Source organism: Sinocyclocheilus anshuiensis, unplaced genomic scaffold (assembly GCF_001515605.1).
Source record: "Sinocyclocheilus anshuiensis isolate Anshui unplaced genomic scaffold, SAMN03320099.WGS_v1.1 scaffold2304, whole genome shotgun sequence".
In the NCBI taxonomy this organism is placed as follows: domain Eukaryota; kingdom Metazoa; phylum Chordata; class Actinopteri; order Cypriniformes; family Cyprinidae; genus Sinocyclocheilus; species Sinocyclocheilus anshuiensis.
This window is the reverse complement of record NW_015548175.1, coordinates 30,740-50,864: the sequence shown is the minus strand read 5'-3', so window position 1 is coordinate 50,864 and position 20,125 is coordinate 30,740. Positions and strand designations below refer to the sequence as shown.

The window sequence follows — 20,125 nt, the reverse complement described above, 5'->3', positions numbered from 1 at the left end:
CATGCTTGAGGTATTCGGCCAATCACAACGCACTGGATAGCTGGCCAATCAGAGCACACCTCGCTTTTCAGACCGATGAGCTTTGTAAAAATCGACGCGTTTCAGAAAGGCGGGGCATACAGGTGCATCTCAATAAATTAGAATGTCGTGGAAAAGTTCAAGTGTACAATAATGTACAGTATGTGGAAAATAATGTGTTTTTTGAACCTTAAACTGCATAAACACATTTCATTACACCAAATACACAAAATAATGTTCTTTTTAGCAACATCATATGACCCCTTTAAAAGCCAGCACACGGACAATTATATTTTCATAAAGTATATTCCTGCACTTTCGTCTCTTATTTTCCCAGAAGTGAACAGAAACATTCTTTACATATCTCTGGTGTAAGAGAAACACTTATCAGGGTGACACCTGTTCTTCCCTGATGACATTGGCAGTGTGAAAAGTTCAGATATGCTTTCAATAAATCCATTAGTCAGTGCTCTAACAAAACAATGAATTGTGGCTTTAAAAAAAAGATAACAAAAGGGTTAATGTTTTTTGTTTGCCATCTCTTTTACCCTCCCCTTCTTCATACCCCTATTTACCCTCCCCTTGTTCACACAGTTAATGTTTAATTTTCGTTATGTGACGATGCCTATAAACACATTGATCATGCTCGACCTCCTTTGCTGCACTCACACCATCAGCACTCTCCAGCACTCTCCATCTAGCACACACCTGACATCTGCAGCTGAGGGCCAGGAGACATGGCATCGGTTCTACGCTGGCTGTGGGTTAACAGAAACTACTTCATCATCTTCATCACCCCCCTTCTTATATTGCCCCTGCCGCTGGTCTTCCCAACTCCGGTAAGTACTTTTCTGCTGGAGCAGAAGTATTTTGTGAAAATCTTCTGCAAAGTCCTTGTCATGAACATCTTAAGCAAAACTCTTTCTCTATGCATCTACATTTTGTGTTTGTGAATTTATATAGCCAAATGACTGAAATATGACAATGTGACATCTAAACATTAAAAAAATAATAATATAAAAGATTTACATTTTTAAGATTTAAATTGAAAAAATAAGCCTCATCAGCAGCTGAATGATGGCTGAAAAATGCACTGTTCGTATTTATGAACTGTGGCATGCTGGACACTTTATTTACACAGCTTGCAGAGGTCATCCTCAAGTCACAAACAAAGAATTTAAAGTCATATGGCCCAAAGTTACTCAAGACCTGGAGACCAGGTTACTTTGACCTAGAGAGCTTCAGCTGAAAAAATATTGAACAAAACTGGATATTTGACTCAATTATTGGAGTAAAAAGGAATAATCAGACATTTAAGAACCCCAAGTGGCTAAACTACTGAATGCATTTTATTTTTTTGTATTTTTTAAAAGCCCTTACACAAGATATGATTGTTATACAACCCATCATGCACCACAGTATACTGTCATACTCTTATTAAGATGTTTGAATTTATTTAAAAAAGCATGATCAAACCTTTCCTGAAAAACCTGTTATACACAATCTTGTACTGTACATGCCTCCCGCCGTCTGATAGTTTATACTTTTTAGCAAGTGAAAGACCTTTTAGTATAATTTTAAAAATGTTCACTTTCAGGTCGTGGTACATGTGTGTTTTTGCTGTGAAATATTTATCAATTTTTATAAAGTAAACATACGAATAACCTTTATATTTTTAGTAATATTAAAAAATGGATTTACTGGATTGAGGTTAAAATTGTATCTAATCAAATATGATTCAAATATGAAATATATTTTAAATATCATCTTACTACATAATATTGGAAGATATAGAGTGATGACTGATATTTATATGATGACTAATATTTATATATATTTTATGTAAGTAGTCTGCTATACTGCACTGCTATAAAGATCAAAGCATTGATTTACATTACAAGCTATCACAATATACTTTTTGGCCATATAAAGATAGATGAGTCTAAATAGGTCTTCAAGAGATACAGTAGTGACCCCTGGTACCTTCATCAGATGTAATAGATTTTTAACAGAACTGAATCACACACTTTCCTCCTCTTTGACAACCTAAGATGAGAGGATTGCCATAGATTTGAGATTGCATCTTTGATGTTCAAGTTCAAGTCAAGTTCAAGTCTGCTTTATTGTCAATTCTTAGTACTCCTGGAGGTCTGTGGTGTTGTTGTATGTGGCAGCCTGCTTAAACATATTCCAGTCAGTGGTGTTAAAACAGATGTGTTATGCATCTCATTCACATCCAATAATTCTCTTCTATAGAAATGTGTCCCACTGCTACTTGAATAGGTGATGTATTCCCTAGTTCACTTACACTGTGACACTTCTGTTCTTCAGGAGGCAAGATGTGGTTTTGCCATCATCCTGATGGCGCTGTACTGGTGTACAGAGTGCATGCCGCTGGCCATCACTGCGCTGCTGCCTGTCATCCTCTTCCCAATGATGGGCATCATGGAATCTGGAAAGGTATCATACAAAAAACAAAAATACATAATTAGCATTTTGCATTATTTTATACCCTAAAATAATGGAAAAGCAAACTAATCCCATAGCAATTGTTTAAAAAATGTGTATATAATACACGAAAAAGTGTTGTGTTCCCCCGAGAAACTTTGCATTCAATCATTAATCTTTTGCATTCTCTTGAAAAAGTGCTGCAAAAGCAATTTTCTCACATTATTTGCAGCACAAATGTTTCACAACGGAACACAAAGTTTTGCGAGACAGCAAAAAAAGCATTGAAATATCACTTTTCCTAATATCTAATTTTTTTTTTCATATCACCATATCTTTATGATGGCTCTGTACAGTGCACACTGTATATAGTTAACAGCAGGCTAGTACTGCATTTTAAACCGAAGCCATACTGAGCAGAACTAAATATGTGACCCTGGACCACAAAACCAGTCTTAAGTAAGACTGAAGTAAGAATAAATAAGCTTTCCATTGATGTATGGTTTGTTAGAATAGGAATGTATTTTTGGCTATTGCTACAAATATACCCCAGCGACTTAAAACTGGTTTTGTGGTCCAGGGTCACATATGTAACTGTTACTTTGTCTTTCAGGTGTGTGTTGAGTACCTAAAGGACACCAACATGCTGTTTATTGGGGGTCTGCTGGTGGCTATAGCTGTTGAACACTGGAATCTCCATAAGCGTATCGCCCTGAGTGTTCTCCTAATAGTTGGAGTTCGGCCTGCTTTGTAAGATCAAACACATTGAAAACTTACAGCCTACTTTATTTCTGTCTCACTCACACACTCACCTGTTTTTGCTGTCTGTTAACTTCTGCAGGCTGATGATGGGGTTCATGATTGTAACAGCCTTCCTCTCAATGTGGATCAGCAATACGTCCACCACAGCCATGATGTTGCCCATTTCTCAAGCTGTTCTAGAACAGCTCAGTGCCACAGAGGCCGACAGCGATGAGAAAGAGCTTAGGGAAGGCCAAGATAACCAAGCATTTGAGTTGATCGAGGTCAACATCAAACATCCTTTGGACAATGTCACTGGAGACAAACCCAACAGTAAGTCCAACATGTTGACACTTTTTAAAAAATTTTTTTATTATTATTATTCTGCTGCACAACAAATAAATAAATTTGTGGTCACTGAATTGAAATGAATTTATTATTTTATAATGTTAAACTGCAGACTTTAGTCAGTGTAGCATAATATTTAATTTTTGACAAAATAATTAGGTTGTGAGTGATAGAAGTATAGAAGTTACATATCAATTTTTCAGCTGACCAAACATCTTTCCGAAAGAAAAAAAAAATCATTAGACAAAAACACCATAAAACAATTTGGAAAGTTATCAGTTACTAAATTAAATGATCTAGGACCTTTATTAAATTAAAGCATTCCATTGTAAAGACTGCAAGTCTATCCTTTACAGCCTCATTTTCATCCTCGTTCAATTCAATATGGCACCATAATTAAGGTCTATACTATCTTAAATATGTCGTAAAGCTTCAAATCTGTGTGATTTCTGTGAATGAGGTTTCATTACATCATACTGTTTGGGTTTTGAAGCATTTCTAAATCCTGATGGTTTGCCACTAAAGGGTGTTGATGGTAAACACCATTTCCTTCTTTTTCCTACAACTTGTTTCACTTCAGTTTCACTTTTTATGACCGATATTTATTATGTTTCCATATCCCTATTATTACTAATAGTCGCAAACCACGCATCACACACTGTAGGCAGCACAAACCTGACAACCTGCACATTCCCAACAGTAAGTCCAACATGTTGACACTTTTTAAAAAATTTTTTTATTATTATTATTCTGCTGCACAACAAATAAATAAATTTGTGGTCACTGAATTGAAATGAATTTATTATTTTATAATGTTAAACTGCAGACTTTAGTCAGTGTAGCATAATATTTAATTTTTGACAAAATAATTAGGTTGTGAGTGATAGAAGTATAGAAGTTACATATCAATTTTTCAGCTGACCAAACATCTTTCCGAAAGAAAAAAAAAATCATTAGACAAAAACACCATAAAACAATTTGGAAAGTTATCAGTTACTAAATTAAATGATCTAGGACCTTTATTAAATTAAAGCATTCCATTGTAAAGACTGCAAGTCTATCCTTTACAGCCTCATTTTCATCCTCGTTCAATTCAATATGGCACCATAATTAAGGTCTATACTATCTTAAATATGTCGTAAAGCTTCAAATCTGTGTGATTTCTGTGAATGAGGTTTCATTACATCATACTGTTTGGGTTTTGAAGCATTTCTAAATCCTGATGGTTTGCCACTAAAGGGTGTTGATGGTAAACACCATTTCCTTCTTTTTCCTACAACTTGTTTCACTTCAGTTTCACTTTTTATGACCGATATTTATTATGTTTCCATATCCCTATTATTACTAATAGTCGCAAACCTGTAAAAAAATAAATCACACACTGTAGGCAGCACAAACCTGACAACCTGCACATTTTGCCTATGTCTGCTAATACACTACTTTCTTTTCGTCTCTGGAATTGCCAGTCTGCGGTAAACAAAGCAGAATTCATTACTTCTATTAATAGTCATCCAAGGCTCAACCTCAAGGCCCTGACAGAGACTTGGATCAAACCAGAGGACACTGCTACACCTGCAGCCCTTTCCAATCATTTCTCTTTTTCCCACAGCCTTCGTCTGACTGGAAGAAGTGGAGGTACTGGTCTGCTTATCTCTAATGATTGGAAATTTAATCCTTTACCATCTCTGGGTATCAACAGCTCATTTTAATCACATTCATTTACTATCACCCACCCTCTTAAAATCCATTTTGTAGTTGTTTATCGATCCCCAGGACCACTAACTTCTTAGAGGAGTTAAATGTGTTGCTCTCAAACTTCCCAGAGGATGGTACTCCTCTGGTTATGCTTGGAGACTTCAACGTACACCTAAATAAACCTCAGGCAAGTAGAGTGACTTCCACACTCTACTTGCCTCTTTTGATCTCGAGCGAGTGTTAACTGCGGCTACTCACAAATTAGGTAACCAATTGGGCCTTATTTACACATGCCACTGCTCCACTGATCATGTGCTGGTTACTCCACTGCACACATTGGATCACTTCCTCTTCACTCTTAACCTCAACATGGTTCCTGACACAGCATATACACATCCACATGTCCTTCCAAATCTTCAATACTTATCTTGCTGGGTCTGTCCGCTGCTTTTGACTTGGTTAACCGCCAGATTCTCCTTTCAACCCTGTTGGCAAAGGGCATCTCAGGAACTGAACTCCAGTTGTTTGAGTCTTACCTCTCAGATAGGTCCTTCAAGATATCTTGGAGGGGTGAGGTGTCCAAGTCACAACATCTAGCTACTGGGGTGCCTCAGGGCTCAGTTCTTGGACCACCTCTCTTTTCTGTCTACATGGCATCACTAGGTTCTGTCATTCAGAAACATGGCTTTTCATATCACTGCTATGCTGATGACACTCAACGCTACCTCTCATTCCATCCTGATGATCCAACGGTAGCTGCTTGAGTCTCAGCATGTCTAACAGACATTTTTTGCTGGATGAAGGACCATCACCTTCGACTCAACCTTGCCAAGTCAGAACTGCTTGTGGTTTCTGCCAACCCATCACTTCATCACAATTTCACCATCCAGCTATCCATCAACCATAACTCATTCAAGAAAAGCCAGGAACCTTTGAGTCATGATTGATGATCAGCTAAATTTCACAGACCACATTGCTAAAACTGTCCGGTCCTCCAGATTTGCTTTATACAACATTAGAAAGATCAGGTCCTTTCTTTCGGAGCATTCACAGCTCCTTGTTCAAGCTCTTGTTCTGTCCAGGCTGCACTATTGCAACCAGCTAATAAATGGGTTTAACTGATCTCGGGCCTGTTTTATAATGTAGGTTCAGTTTTTGTTATTATTATTATATGTGTTACACTTTTATTAATAATTTTGCAGCTGGTTTGTAAACTGTGTTTGTATTTGGGTTGTGTTTTCATTGCCTCTACACCGTTTTGACAATCAGCCGCCAGCATTCATGTTTCAAACGCTTCCAAAGAATGAATCATTTTGTAAAGCAACTGGTTCAGTTGATCTGAAGTTTCAAAAAGCTAATTTTGACTACAACCGATAACTGAGATGCAAAGTGGTGCCATGCTTTTATATGAAATGAGAGAGTGAAAGGGTCACCGAAATTAGTGTACGAGAATACAGTGTTGCCTATTTTACCAATCAGTGGTAATAAAGCACAGTCTTAAAACATACATCCCACCTGTTCTAAATTTTGACAGACAACCCAGATCTGGAGGCAAGAATCAATGCACTCTCTGAACGCAGGAGGAAAGAACGTGAAGTGAAGTACCTTCGTCTCTTTAAAGGAATGAGTCTATCTGTGTGTTACTCTGCCAGCATTGGAGGAACTGCCACCCTAACGGGCACCACACCAAATCTTATTCTCAAGGGTCAGATGGATGAGTATGTTTGTCAAATATCCTGTTATTTTAATAATAATACATTATATATATATGCATATATATATATATATATATATATATATATAGGTGTTGTGCATTGTTGTGCACACAAACTGTTAGACCTACAACATACAAATGTGCAAACAGTAAGGGAGCAAGGTCTCTTCTCACACATATTTTTGCAGCATTTTTCCAGATAACAATGACGTGATCAACTTTGCCAGCTGGTTCGGTTTTGCCTTTCCTAACATGGTACTGATGCTTGCGCTCTCTTGGTTTTGGCTGCAGTTCATGTACTTGGGATTTAAGTAAGTAACCTGCATGCTTTACATTAAATTACATAGTGTGTCTAGGACATAAAGTAAGTGTTATTAGATTATTTCAATTTGAGGTGATTTTGTTTTTCAGCTTAAAAAACAGTTTTGGCTGCGGTTTGAAAAATGAGGGAGACAAAGAAGCTTACAGAGTGATGAAAAATGAATACAAGAAGTTGGGCCCGATATCTTTTGCTGAGGGCGCAGTGCTTGTCATCTTTGTGATCCTGGTGATCCTGTGGTTCACACGAGAACCAGGGTTCATGCCAGGCTGGGCTACTGAGCTCTTTAACAAAAATGGACAGTGAGTAAACTTCACCCAAAAACCTTTAAGAAATCGCTCACATAAAAAAGTTATCTTCTTTGCATATTAATTTCTTTCTATTTTCCTCGGTCAAGATATGTCACCGATGGCACTGTGGCCATTTTCATGTCAACCCTCTTCTTCGTCATTCCATCTCGGCTAGACTGTTCATGTTCTGTCAGTGCAAATGATGAACATGATGAAGAAGCTGAAGGAGTGGGGGAAGGTAAGGTGCTTCTGCATTCAGAGTATTTGAACGAAACATTGTGCCATCAGTTTAAACTAGGTCTTAAACCAAATTTACTGAACTGTCTGTTTTATTAAAAAGAAGAAAAACAGAAGAAGGACAAGAAGAACAAACTGAGGGGTACTCCCACTCTTCTAAACTGGAAGGTGGTACAGGAACACATGCCTTGGAACATAGTGCTGCTCCTGGGTGGAGGATTTGCCTTGGCAAGAGGAAGTGAGGTATAATTTAATATAATACCGTGGTTCTCAACCAGCGTGTGGGACACAAGACAAATATCGACGAATGGGACGAGACCTGGTTGAGCTGCACTAGAGAAGGCAACGAGTGTTTATCACTATGTTGGAGACACGCTAGCTTTCCCAAGGTAGACGAACTTAGAGTGGCTACAATCATCGGGTTTAAATCGCGCTCAAATTGATTTGATTTTGACGCAATTTCGAACAACTTAGTATGAGAGCCTGTTCTAGTACACCCCCAAAACAAAATCAAGACTTTGTAAAAGAGCATAATAGGACCCCTTTAACTTATATTCATATTTTTTATATAATTGTGTAGGTGTCTGGACTGTCAAAATGGCTGGGTGAAAGTCTGGCCCCACTGCAGAGCATCCCACCCTTCGCCATCTCTCTGATCCTGTGTTTCCTGGTGGGAACATTCACAGAATGCTCCAGCAACACAGCCACCACCACGCTGTTCCTGCCCATTCTAGCCTCTATGGTGAGTACACGGCATACAGAGAACATATTTAGCACAGCCTGAATTAGCCTAAAGATATCTACCGCATGTATTCTATGTTGCTGCGTTTTTCAAAAATATAACTTGCTAACAAGTATGGAAGTGCTAATAATATGCCGTCTCTATTTGCAGGCCACAACCATCGGGCTCCATCCTCTCTACGTGATGCTGCCCTGCACCATCAGCGCATCGCTGGCTTTCATGCTTCCTGTAGCCACTCCACCCAACGCCATCGCTTTCTCCTATGGCAACCTCAAAGTCTTGGATATGGTATGGTTGAACACACTTTACATGAGTCTTTCTCCCTCACATTAGTTTTGATGTTCCAGTGGAAGTTTAACTGGGATTTAAATGTCAAAATACATTTTTGAGGCTCTGTTTACGGAAGGATTTGTGGATAATTGTATTTTCTTTTTGTTTGAAGGCAAAGGCAGGCTTCATTCTAAACATCATTGGCATTCTAAGCATCAACCTTGGCATCAACACATGGGGAATGGCCATGTTTAATCTAGGAACCTTTCCCGCATGGGCCAACACCACAAATGCAACAAGTACACCATGAACATCTTCACATCTAATTCTTTGGTTTCACGAGAACACTGAAGGGAAAGAGAGGGGGAAAAGGAAGCTACTCCAAAAAATACCATCATCAAATGGACAAAAGTGTCACAGTATGCAGAGCATGTAGCGTCCGTCTCCACATCATTTCCCTCTGGAGCAAAAGCTGTTTTTCTCAAACCTTTAGAAAGTATCTTTTCAAGCACTACATAAGTGGCAGGTAAGGATTTACAGCCTCCATAGTGTTTGAAATTCTGTATCACTTATTTACATCTTTAAAGTCACTCAAGTATGAGGACTTTGTAAATATGAGTTGGCTTCCATGTAGCGCTCTTGCTAGCCCAGTTTGGGCAAAATCTGGTTCATACAGAGCTTTTTTTTTCTACATTCTCAGTGGGTTTGGTTTTCACAAGTAGGTTTTCTGGTCTTTCATTTGTGCTGGTTCACGAAAAGTAAATTAATTTATAGGGTCTGGACAAGACCTTTTATATTTTAGATCCCGTTTTGGATCACAGTCTATTTAATACATTTTAATACACGGCTGAATCGTAAAATCTTAATCTGTTAAGACAGACAGTTGCCCCTACTTTGTAGAAGTAAATACTTGAAACATAAATGTCACAGCATTTTTCAGAATATGTGCCTTTTCTCAAATAAAACTAATTTCGTGCAGTCTTGTGAGAAATTTCATTTACAGCCTGCAGCAACAATACTGTTGGGAATTGATTTCAAGTATTTCATGTAATTATCTCAGAAAGTGTCATTTATATTATTAAAGAAAAATTGCAAATCTTTGGACTTGCATATATTTTACAGATTTTTATATATATATATATATATTTTTTTTTTTTTTTAACTCATTACACTACTGATCAAAAGTTTAGGTTTTTGATTACCAAGGCTATATTTATTTTATTAAATAAAATCTTGTGATGCAAAGCTGAATTTTCAGCAGTCATTACTCCAGTCTTCAGTGTCACATAATCCTTTGGAAATCATTTTAATATGCCAATTTTGATGCAAAAGTTGTGGTGCTTAATATTTTTGTAGAAGCCATGATACGCTTTTTTGGGGGGATTTTTTGAAGGATGCAAATTCTAAAAGAACAGCATTGTTTGGAAATTGTTTTTTTTTTCAACAACAAAAGCTTTGATTTCCTTGTTGAATAAAAGTATTGTCTTTCTAAAAAAATTCTTACTGAACCCATTTTTTAACAGTAACATGTATAATTTAAATATAAACTAGTGCTAAGCACTAAATGAAACAAACATTTATAAGAAAATAAAAGGCTATGGGGAAAAAAAAGACAACTTCAATAATTAAAAAAAAATTCAACATATACATTTATTTCTCTTTTATTCCAGACTGGCATTTGAACTGTCCAAAACATACGTTTCTCCCCCCCCCAAAAATCATTTACAATAAATCACAATCATAAATAAAGCACATATTACATCTGACTAGAAACATTTTTCAAGTTGTTCCTCCGTTTTATGCACTTATAGAAGTCTTTGAAAGCCTCCTCTTTATTCATAAACCAAAAACATGAAAATCATTCTCCTAAATGCACTTTTTGCACTATGAATACAAGGATCATAGATACAACACATCCTTGGATAAGATGTTAAATCGAACCTCTGCTATGTGCACTAAACAGCCATGAAGGGTCTGGCTCGCTGGAATGTGTGAGAAAGGGAATGCTTAGATGGAGAGATGAGAAGAGACTGCATCTCTGGATCTCTTTGAACTACTGTTCTTTAAACGGCTCAAAACGGCCACTTCTTTCCTCTTGTTTTGAACGAAGACAAAAAGAAACCACACGGACCAGACATTTGAAATGTCAAGGCTTGTAACGTGTGCCGTGTTCCCTTTTCAGTAGGCATTTTTCACAACGTTGATTTATCTACACAACCTCTCGTTTGCAGTGTGAATTATCTATAATCAGAAACTTTATGCAGACCTTTGAAAGCAAAAGTCCTTCGTTTCGACAGATCAATGAAGGTTGCCCACCATGAAAGTTTTAACTGATTTGACTTGTTTTTATCCACACAAATAGTTTGTTCACGTATCAAAATATATCTAATTCAACACAAATCTATCAATTATGTCAAGGTCTCACCATAAAATCATATCATATTCTATTCAGGATGAAAAGTTCACAAATATCATGAAATATGATGTAGCTTATTCTGACAGGGAAAGAAATACTCATCAACGATATATAATGGTCTTATCAGAGTTAAACACCACCCTCACACACATACACACACAAAATCATTGAATCAAAACCCACACACACACACATGCACGCACATGATGAATAGAAAACCTAAGTACCATTCACATTACAGTGCCTTGCTTATACAAAATAGACACTTTTAATATCTATATTTGCTGATGTGAATGATGGCAGTGTGAAATCAGAATAGGATATGTATGCATTGGATAAGACCTTATGATATGACTCTAGATCTCAAAAACAGGCATGACGCACTGCAGGCAGTCGTCTATGACACTGATTCAAGGAGGGTGTGACTGCTGGACAAAGACATGTGATTGGTTCTTAGGTCTGTCAGTCAAACTCTCTGCCTCAGCCCCCTCCGACAGCTGTCCTAAGGGCCTCCGCTGTATGAATAATCTGCTTTGTTGTGCATGACCAGCTTGTTGTCCACAAAGTAGAAGCTGTCAGACTGCGTCTCGTAAGGATGGAGGATCATCTCACGTACTGAAATAAAGAGAAAACACGTCAGAGAGCTCAAATCACCATGGATAAAGTGATAAACAATAATTAAGCTTTTTAAAAGCTACAGTATTTTCCTTTCATAGATGCTGGTAGGTCAATGACACGTTCATTTCTTTCTGGGTCTATTAATATACTAAAAAATACATACATCAATATATCTCTTTCTCAATGTATTTTTGTATATATTAATAGACCCTTCTATGATGAACTTGCTTTGAATATCTTAATTTAGCATTTTTTGTGCTATATTCATTACTGGGTTATGAATTAAAAAAAACTATATCAGAATGATTTCTGAAGGATCATGTGACACAAGACTGGAGCAAGAATGCTGAAAATTCAGCTTTGTATCGAACGAATAATTTTTGACAATATTACCGTTTTTACTGCATTTTTTATCAAATAAATGCAGCCTTGTTAATAAGAGGCTTCTTTCAAAAACAAAAAAAGTCCATTCCCTTTACAACTTAGGGTCCCACTTTATATTAAGTGGCCTAAACTACTATGTACTTACATCAAAAAATAAGTACAGTGCACTTATTGTGTTTATATTGTATTGCAAAACACTTTTGCTGCTATTGGGGTGGGATACGGGTAAGGTTAGTGACAGGTTTGGTGGTATGGGTAGGTTTAAGGGTGGGTTAAGGTGTAAGGGATGGGTCAACAGTGTAATTATGAATGTAATTACAGAAATTAATTACAGATGTAATTACATGCATGCAATTTTTAAAATATAAGTACAATGTAAAAACATGTACACAATAAGTGCATTGTACCAACTGATTCATTTAAATGTGAGTACATGGTAGTTAAGTCCACTTAATATAAAGTGGGACCCAACTTAGTTTTGAACAGTATATTTAGCGGTGTTCGCTTATTTTTATTGCCATACCACCATCTATGGCTATTTTCATGGCAAGATCAATGGATTTTAAAAGAGACAATAGTAACATACAGTAGTAATGAAAAACAATTGACAACCAACTCACATAAATTTAACAAACATTGTATAAGATTTTTCATTTCAATATTTGATTTAAGATTATTCCTGGTGAAACAACCATTAGAGAACTTTGAGTAAAAACGCTGACAGTGACATTTAAAGCAGTACATTCTAACAAAATGAAATTACAAAAAGTACAAATTGGTGGTTCATCACCTTTCCACAAAAACAAACGAATAAGTCTGGCATGACCAACACAGCATCTTGTGTAAATGGTCTGATCACTCCAAAAGAAAATTTGCAAAAGCCCATTCATTTATGATTGGATTGACTTCATATAACTTATGAACACAGTTGTCCCATTCCATTTGAATGGTATATGTCAACACTGAGATGTAGACAAACAATCGCCATCATTTCATAATAGTATTTGCAATTTGCTCAGGGGTTACATCTGACACTGGCACTTACTGAGATCCTCTGAGAGCGGGGGGAACTCATAGATGTGCTCACAGGTGTTCTTGCTGCTGGGGATGCAGAAGCCAAACTCAAAGTCGAAGCTCTTCAGCAGCTGTTCACGGAAATAGTGCCTCTCGATCATCCGGAAGTTATTGATGGGGATGTCCCCTACTGTGAATTCAACACTTAAAACACCGAAACAAGGCAGAGAAGATATTCAGTTGAGACTCGTAGTTCTTCAGTGTTCATTTCACTACACAGTCCTTCACTTGGGTTAGTTAGATAGCTTGTAACTTCAGCCAACTAATTACCAAAAACTGTTCAGCATTCCATTCCTCAATGTATTATGTGAACCGGATTCATTATTTATAATATAAGTAGCTTACTGCATCTACTTCTATATTCTGCCCTTTAGCATGATGACGAGATTCCTTCGACAGGTTTAATTTAGAGAAATTATTTATGCTCGCTTTGTTTTGATTATTATATCTGACCTCAATAATCATGCAACTGTTGTTCTGGAATATGAGACAGCTCCACTAATGAATATCAGCTGTCTGTCCTTTCATGAGCTACTGTGTTGATTTTCTAAATATGTAATCTCTTTGCAAGAGAGGACAATATGATAGGACAGCAGGACTACAGTGATGATCTAATCATGCAAATATTTAATAACATCCTGCATGCGCTCATTTTTAGTAACTTTACTTAACTCTACTGTTATTTTAATAGATATTTGAAGATCTGTTCATTTAGTAACCTTATGGCTTCTAAGAAAACTGTGCATTAAAGGCCAACATGTATTACCATTCAAAAGCATGAGGTAGGTAAGTCTTTACTGTCCTTGATGAATGAAAGTACTGATTTCTTTCAAAAAAGAAACTTTTGAACAGTAGTGTATACGCTGACTACTTTTATAAACTAGTCTTATAAACTGTACTTACGTGGCTCCTACTTGACGTAGCCGTAAGAAAGCCGGCGTAAACTGATAACGTACAAACCGGCCAGCATTTAGATCAACATCTCTTTTATCCCCTCCTTTATCTAGTGGGGAAAAAACATCACAATGAGAATCAGAAATGTAAAATAATTCATGTATGTGTCTGATCATAATTGCACATGACTGATTGTAATCAAGTGTCTTTCTGGGCTTCACTTAAACTTATTAAAAGGACTAAAACAAGACTTTTTCCATTCTTTGTGTTCCTCACTGAAGCTATGCATGGACAGCTGTTTTCTACAGCAAATCCACATCATACACATTCAGTGCAAAGTTACTCCATGAATCGCATTACAGTAGTTTATGTTCACACAGTGTTTCTTGTTCATATTCAAGCACAGCCATGATAATAATACCTGAGCAGTTTCAGGACAGTTCCACCTAGTGGTCAGAAAATGATTACCACCTCTCTATAACTCTGACTGTGGAAATCCTTGGCCAATCCTTTTTTTAACCTACTTAAACTTGTAAGTGGTTCGGTTTTCTCAGAACGTTTGAACTGCTCTGCCATATACTGTGCTTGTGGAATCATCACATTCTTCAGACATGCTCATTTGTCTCTTTAGATTGCAGAAAATACTATTATTATTATTTATTTTTTTTTAAAGTAGCCATGACTACTGAAAGTAAATAATGAGTGAATAATAATAGTCCTGGAACATTATTTATAACATGCATGTCAAAAGCCAAATGGCAAAAAATACTAGTAATTAATTACATAAACAGTAACCTAATGCTAACAAACACCTTTTTAGGGGCAAAAGATAGCACTGATAGCACATCACATGGCACGGTTGCGCCTGATTATTAATTGATTTTATCTGTAACCACACAGCACCAACTTTTCTTTGCAATGTCAAATGTGAAACCCACAAGTTTGTTGTCTAAAGGACTGTTAAACAGTAACCTAATAAATATAAATTGTTCAACATGGCCCAAAACATGAAAATAGTTGTCAAAATCAAGCCAGCCTGTGTGCTCATGTAACAAAAGTTTGGGCGGGCACACACACACAGACAGAGTGCATATTATATAACTGTATACTATATAACTGCGTCAATAACTGTATATATTTATGGATGTGAAAGCATTTACATCAGTAGCAAGTCTAATAGAGAACCACCCGACTTGGTCATTTTAGTTAGATACCCACAAGATCCAATAACTCTCCATGCTGCTGATCACATGACAGGAATCAGTAACCTGCTGGAAGTGGCCACACACACTTACCTGTGGCTGGTGGTTTGGTGATCTCAAACAGTACTGTTCCTGTCTCCATATCCCTGATCTTGAACCGTGTGAAGTCTATATTGTATACATTGTCTTCTGGACTACACAGATAGTCTGCAGGAAAAAAAGAAACAAATTTAGATTTTACAAATTTACCTTACAAATTAATGCCCCTGCTCCCTACAATCATTATATAAACGTTGTGAGTCAATGTCGTAATGATTACATCAGCAGTTTAGTATCTTAGTTTAGCATTAAATCTGATTTCATCTCATCTCTTAAATGTGCCTTAATGTACAAAATTCAGAATGCACAACAGGGCTCACAAAATTTCAAAATCCCTGGTAGCACTTCAGGCAGACATTCTTCAGATTTTGGTAGCCCCAGAATGAATTTAACTAGCCTGAATACAGGGCTCACAAAATTTCAAAATCCCTGGTAGCACTTCAGGCAGGCATTCTTCAGATTTTGGTAGCCCCAGAATGAATTTAACTAGCCTGAATAAAAAAAAAAGACTTCAGCTGAACTTCACTGTGGACAAATCAGCAGGATCAAAAACTTCTGTGATTGTATTTTTCCTTCAAATAACAAGTCGAGAGAGCAGGGGTGCAATGGATCCCCGACTCACGGTTTGGATTGTATTACGGATTTTGAGTCACAGATCGGGTCATTTTTTTGCATGAGCAAAAAGAAAAAAGTTTTTTTTATTTATTTTATTTAATGAACACTAAGTACTTCTTCGATACCACAGCTAAAAACTAGTAGCAAAGCTAATAAAGGTCAAACATTTTTAAAGACAAGTGTACCATCAGTAATAAAATAAGAAAAAATAAACAAATTTCAAGCATAGATAAAATAGAACAAAGTTACAAATAAAATGTCTAACATTAGTTTTCAAGTAAATAAATGTAATAATTAAATGTAAAGTTACACTGCATAGCGTTCACTGTACTAATCTTTAAAGACTTTGTTGAAAGGTGTGTTTTGTTGTTCGATTAACATTAATGACAGACAGCAGCAGTTTTTTATGGGCTTCTGTCCCTTTAAGACGGATTACAAAGATCCAATATATAATGATAGACACATGCGATTTCTTTCTCCACTGTTTACATTAATGTAAGACATAACCGACTATGTAGAACTTGTCGAGACGGGTATTTTGAGATAATTGTGTAAATGTTTCAAGCTCAAGAAGAAGCAAAAGAGTAATCAATTCTGTGTTTGTGCGCTGTCTGAAATGCTGCTCTCTGTGCTCATGAGTACAGATTTTAGTTCTCTTTAGCCTCTTCATGCGATTCAGTGGTTTAAAATTCTTCAATGTTTAAATCGGCAAGACTTAAATACATGCAAATGATCAATTATGATCCGTTTCACCCCTACAAGCGAGTGAACAACGTGAATGAAGGAAGAAATTTTCCTTCATTATTCAAGATGATACATTTTGGTAGCCAGACTGGAAGATATGGCCCTGGGACATCGGGCTAGCAATTTTGCGAGCCCTGCACAAGACTTATTCTGGTGATTTCATATGTCCTTACATAAACTTTCCCCTCAGACCTTACCATAAAGACCAAGATGGAATTTCATAATAGGCCACAGCAGTTTTCTCTTTCGCCTCTGGGTAAACATACAACTCGTGCAACCTTTTAGGATATTAAGGATATTAAGCATGTGACGTGACATGTGACATGTGGCCAAGTATGGTGACCCATACTTGGAATCAGTGCTCTGCATTTAACCCATCCAAAGTGCACACACACAGCAGTGAACACACACACACACACACACACCGTGAACACACACCCGGAGCAGTGGGCAGCCATTTATGCTGCGGCGCCCGGGAAGCAGTTGGGGGTTCGGTGCCTTGCTCAAGGGCACCTCAGTCGTGGTATTGAAGGTGGAAGAGAGCGCTGTACATTCACTCCCCCCACCTACAATCCCTGCCGGTACGAGACTCAAACCCGCAACCTTTGGGTTACGAGTTTTAAGCAATGATCTTAACACCATGGCAATAACTTTAGTTAGAAAACATTACAAGCTGTGTCCTAGGTGTAACTGTACTCCTAAAAAAGAAAACACAGTAACACTTTAGTATAGGGAACAATTCTCACTATTAACTAGTTCCTTATTAGCATGCACATTACTAGCATATCAGCTGTTTATTAGTAATTATAAATCACATATTAATGTCTTTTTCAGCATGAACATTTTAGATCCCTTAATCCTACCCCATACCTAAACCTAACTACCTGACTATTAGTAAGCAGCAATTAGGAGTTTGGAGTTCGAGGCAAATTAGGAATTAGGAATTTGAGGCAAAAGTCGTAGTTAATAGTTAAAGGGTTAGTTCACCCCAAAATGAAAATTCTGTCATTAATTACTCATCCTCATGTCGTTCAAAACCCGTAAGACCTTCATTCATCTTCGGAACACAAATAAAGATTTTTTTATGGAATCTGAGAGCCAGTTTTGCATGGCCTCCTAACCATCCCCATATCTGCTGATTGGCTTCATCGCTCTGTCTCCTCTCCACCAATAAACTGGCGTGTGGTGGGCGTTCTGGCGCAAACAGGTTTGGAACGACATGAGGGTGAGTAATTAATGACATAATTTTCATTTTGGGGTGAACTAACCCTTTAATAGTGAGAATTAGTCCTCAAACTAAAGTGTGACCGAAAACACTGCAGTATGCTACAAACAACCAATCAATTCACTAGACATAGCAGATATATCTACAACCAAAATGGATCTTTCATTGTCACCTGAACTTGGGTGTTCTTAGTAGTGTTTAAAATCACACTGCTACATGGTTGCAAAGGCCCGTGCTTGACTTAGTAAAAAAACAGTCAAGATCAGTGTGTTTCAGCAGAGATCTTCACTGTCAACACTAAACCTGCACACATGTAATGTAAACACGCTTGCACTCACAGTCCACGCTATTTTTGCTTCAGACAGTGCCAATTAGTGTTTGCTGCCCCATAGGTAGTGCATTGTGGGTATGTTTTGCGAGACGTACCCATGAATTGTGCAGATTGGAATTCTGACTCATTCTTAGGCAGTTCATTAAAGATGCCAGAATGACCGTTCCCGTGGGATGTTATTTGACAAATAAATTAGACCCTGCTTAGAAAAACAGAGGCCACATTAAACATAAGCCATTACAAGTCAATGATTCGGTCATCACCCATGTTTTACACAGAGCAACGTTAATCAATTAGTATTTTAGGCTAAGAGCAGTGATTCATAATTTCCTGTTCAGAGTGCTAAAACAAACAGGGTATTTATATCTGTATTAAGCTCCATCTTGAATAAAGTGGTCAACTGCTAAATGAGCACCAACTAAACTAGTCTGGACAGATATAAATGTCTGATAGGGAACAAACCCCTATTCACAGCATTTAGCCAAGCAGCGGCAAACAACAATGTGAGTAAAAACATCACATGCAATTCATCAAGGCTTACACAACAGCAGCATTTAAATTGCAAATGAGCGCTCTATTTAAATGCACAGTTGTTGGCCCTTAATATTCAGATTTTTTTGTGTCTGATTTCCTGAGCAGACATTCTGGGGAGTTATTTGTGAAATCAGAGCTGGATAATGTTATTTTAGTTTCAAAATAAAACCCCTTTTAGGCATAATAGTGTCTCACATTGTGGTATTGTGTAGAAATACATCGTCTGTATAGTAACAACTAATAACGTTTACCAAAGGATCAGGATGATATAGGATTTAATTTGTTACAGAGATGCTATAAGAAAAATAGAGACACTTCAAAAAAATAAAAAATGGTGGTGGAGTAATAGAAGCAGTGTTTTTGGATCTAAAGAAGGCGTTCGACACTGTGAACCTTGAGGTACTTCTTTCAAAGCTCACACTTTTTAATTTTTCTGATGAAGCTATTAAATGGATGACTTCTTATTTAGCAAATAGGAAGCAAAGTGTGCGTCTTGGTAATAGTCAATCAATGTACCGAAACCGTAATATTGGAGTTCCTCAAGGATCAATTCTGGGCCCTTCTTGTTTAGTTTGTATATTAATGACTTGCCGCTAGTCTGTTCATCTGTTAGTATTCAAATGTATGCTGATGACACCGTTTTATATGTGCATGCTAAAAACAAACAACAAGCAGTGAACATTTTAACTGAGGTATTGGTCCATGTTTCAGATTGGCCGAGTAATTCATATTTACATTTGAATATAAGCAAAACCATTTGTATGTATTTCTCACAAAAACCGACAACGATTCCTCATCCTGATGTATTTGTTAAAGGAGAAAAGCTCAAGGTTGTTTCTGATTTTAAATACTTAGGAGTAATTTTAGATTCCCAACTGACATTTCAAAAGCATGCCAAAAATGTAGCCAAAATAAATGATCAGGATGATATAGGATTTAATTTGTTACAGAGATGCTATAAGAAAAATAGAGACACTTCAAAAAAATAAAAAATGGTGGTGGAGTAATAGAAGCAGTGTTTTTGGATCTAAAGAAGGCGTTCTAATATTGGAGTTCCTCAAGGATCAATTCTGGGCCCTATCTTGTTTAGTTTGTATACAAATGACTTGCCGCTAGTCTGTTCATCTGTTAGTATTCAAATGTATGCTGATGACACCGTTTTATAAG

The 20,125-nt window shown here is 37.0% G+C and overlaps 2 protein-coding genes across 3 annotated transcripts in view; one reads left to right on the top strand and one right to left on the bottom strand.

Moving 5' to 3' along the window:
* Window positions 1-692: 692 nt before the first annotated feature.
* Window positions 693-9,827, top strand: LOC107704803 (solute carrier family 13 member 2-like). 2 transcript variants are annotated; one of them, XM_016507831.1, is made up of 12 exons: window positions 693-857; window positions 2,350-2,478; window positions 3,080-3,216; window positions 3,308-3,540; window positions 6,785-6,968; window positions 7,153-7,275; window positions 7,376-7,585; window positions 7,681-7,811; window positions 7,917-8,053; window positions 8,391-8,552; window positions 8,703-8,840; window positions 8,995-9,827. In XM_016507831.1, the coding sequence occupies exons 1-12, from the start codon at window positions 756-758 to the stop codon at window positions 9,130-9,132; spliced, it is 1,824 nt and encodes a 607-aa protein (XP_016363317.1). In that variant the 5' UTR covers window positions 693-755; the 3' UTR covers window positions 9,133-9,827. The 2 variants fall into 2 exon arrangements, with proteins under 2 accessions (XP_016363317.1, XP_016363316.1); XM_016507830.1 differs by having other exon boundaries at window positions 7,914-8,053.
* Window positions 9,828-10,467: 640 nt separating this feature from the next.
* LOC107704800 (protein unc-119 homolog A-like) overlaps window positions 10,468-20,125 on the bottom strand; it is a 28,188-nt gene continuing 18,530 nt past the window's right edge. Inside the window, exons 2-5 of the mRNA XM_016507827.1 lie at window positions 15,504-15,617; window positions 14,218-14,317; window positions 13,286-13,458; window positions 10,468-11,853 (exon numbers count right to left, since the gene is read on the bottom strand). Of these exons, the coding sequence (XP_016363313.1) occupies window positions 11,741-11,853; window positions 13,286-13,458; window positions 14,218-14,317; window positions 15,504-15,617 (500 nt within the window). The 3' untranslated portion in view covers window positions 10,468-11,740. The remainder of the gene's footprint in view (window positions 11,854-13,285; window positions 13,459-14,217; window positions 14,318-15,503; window positions 15,618-20,125) is intronic.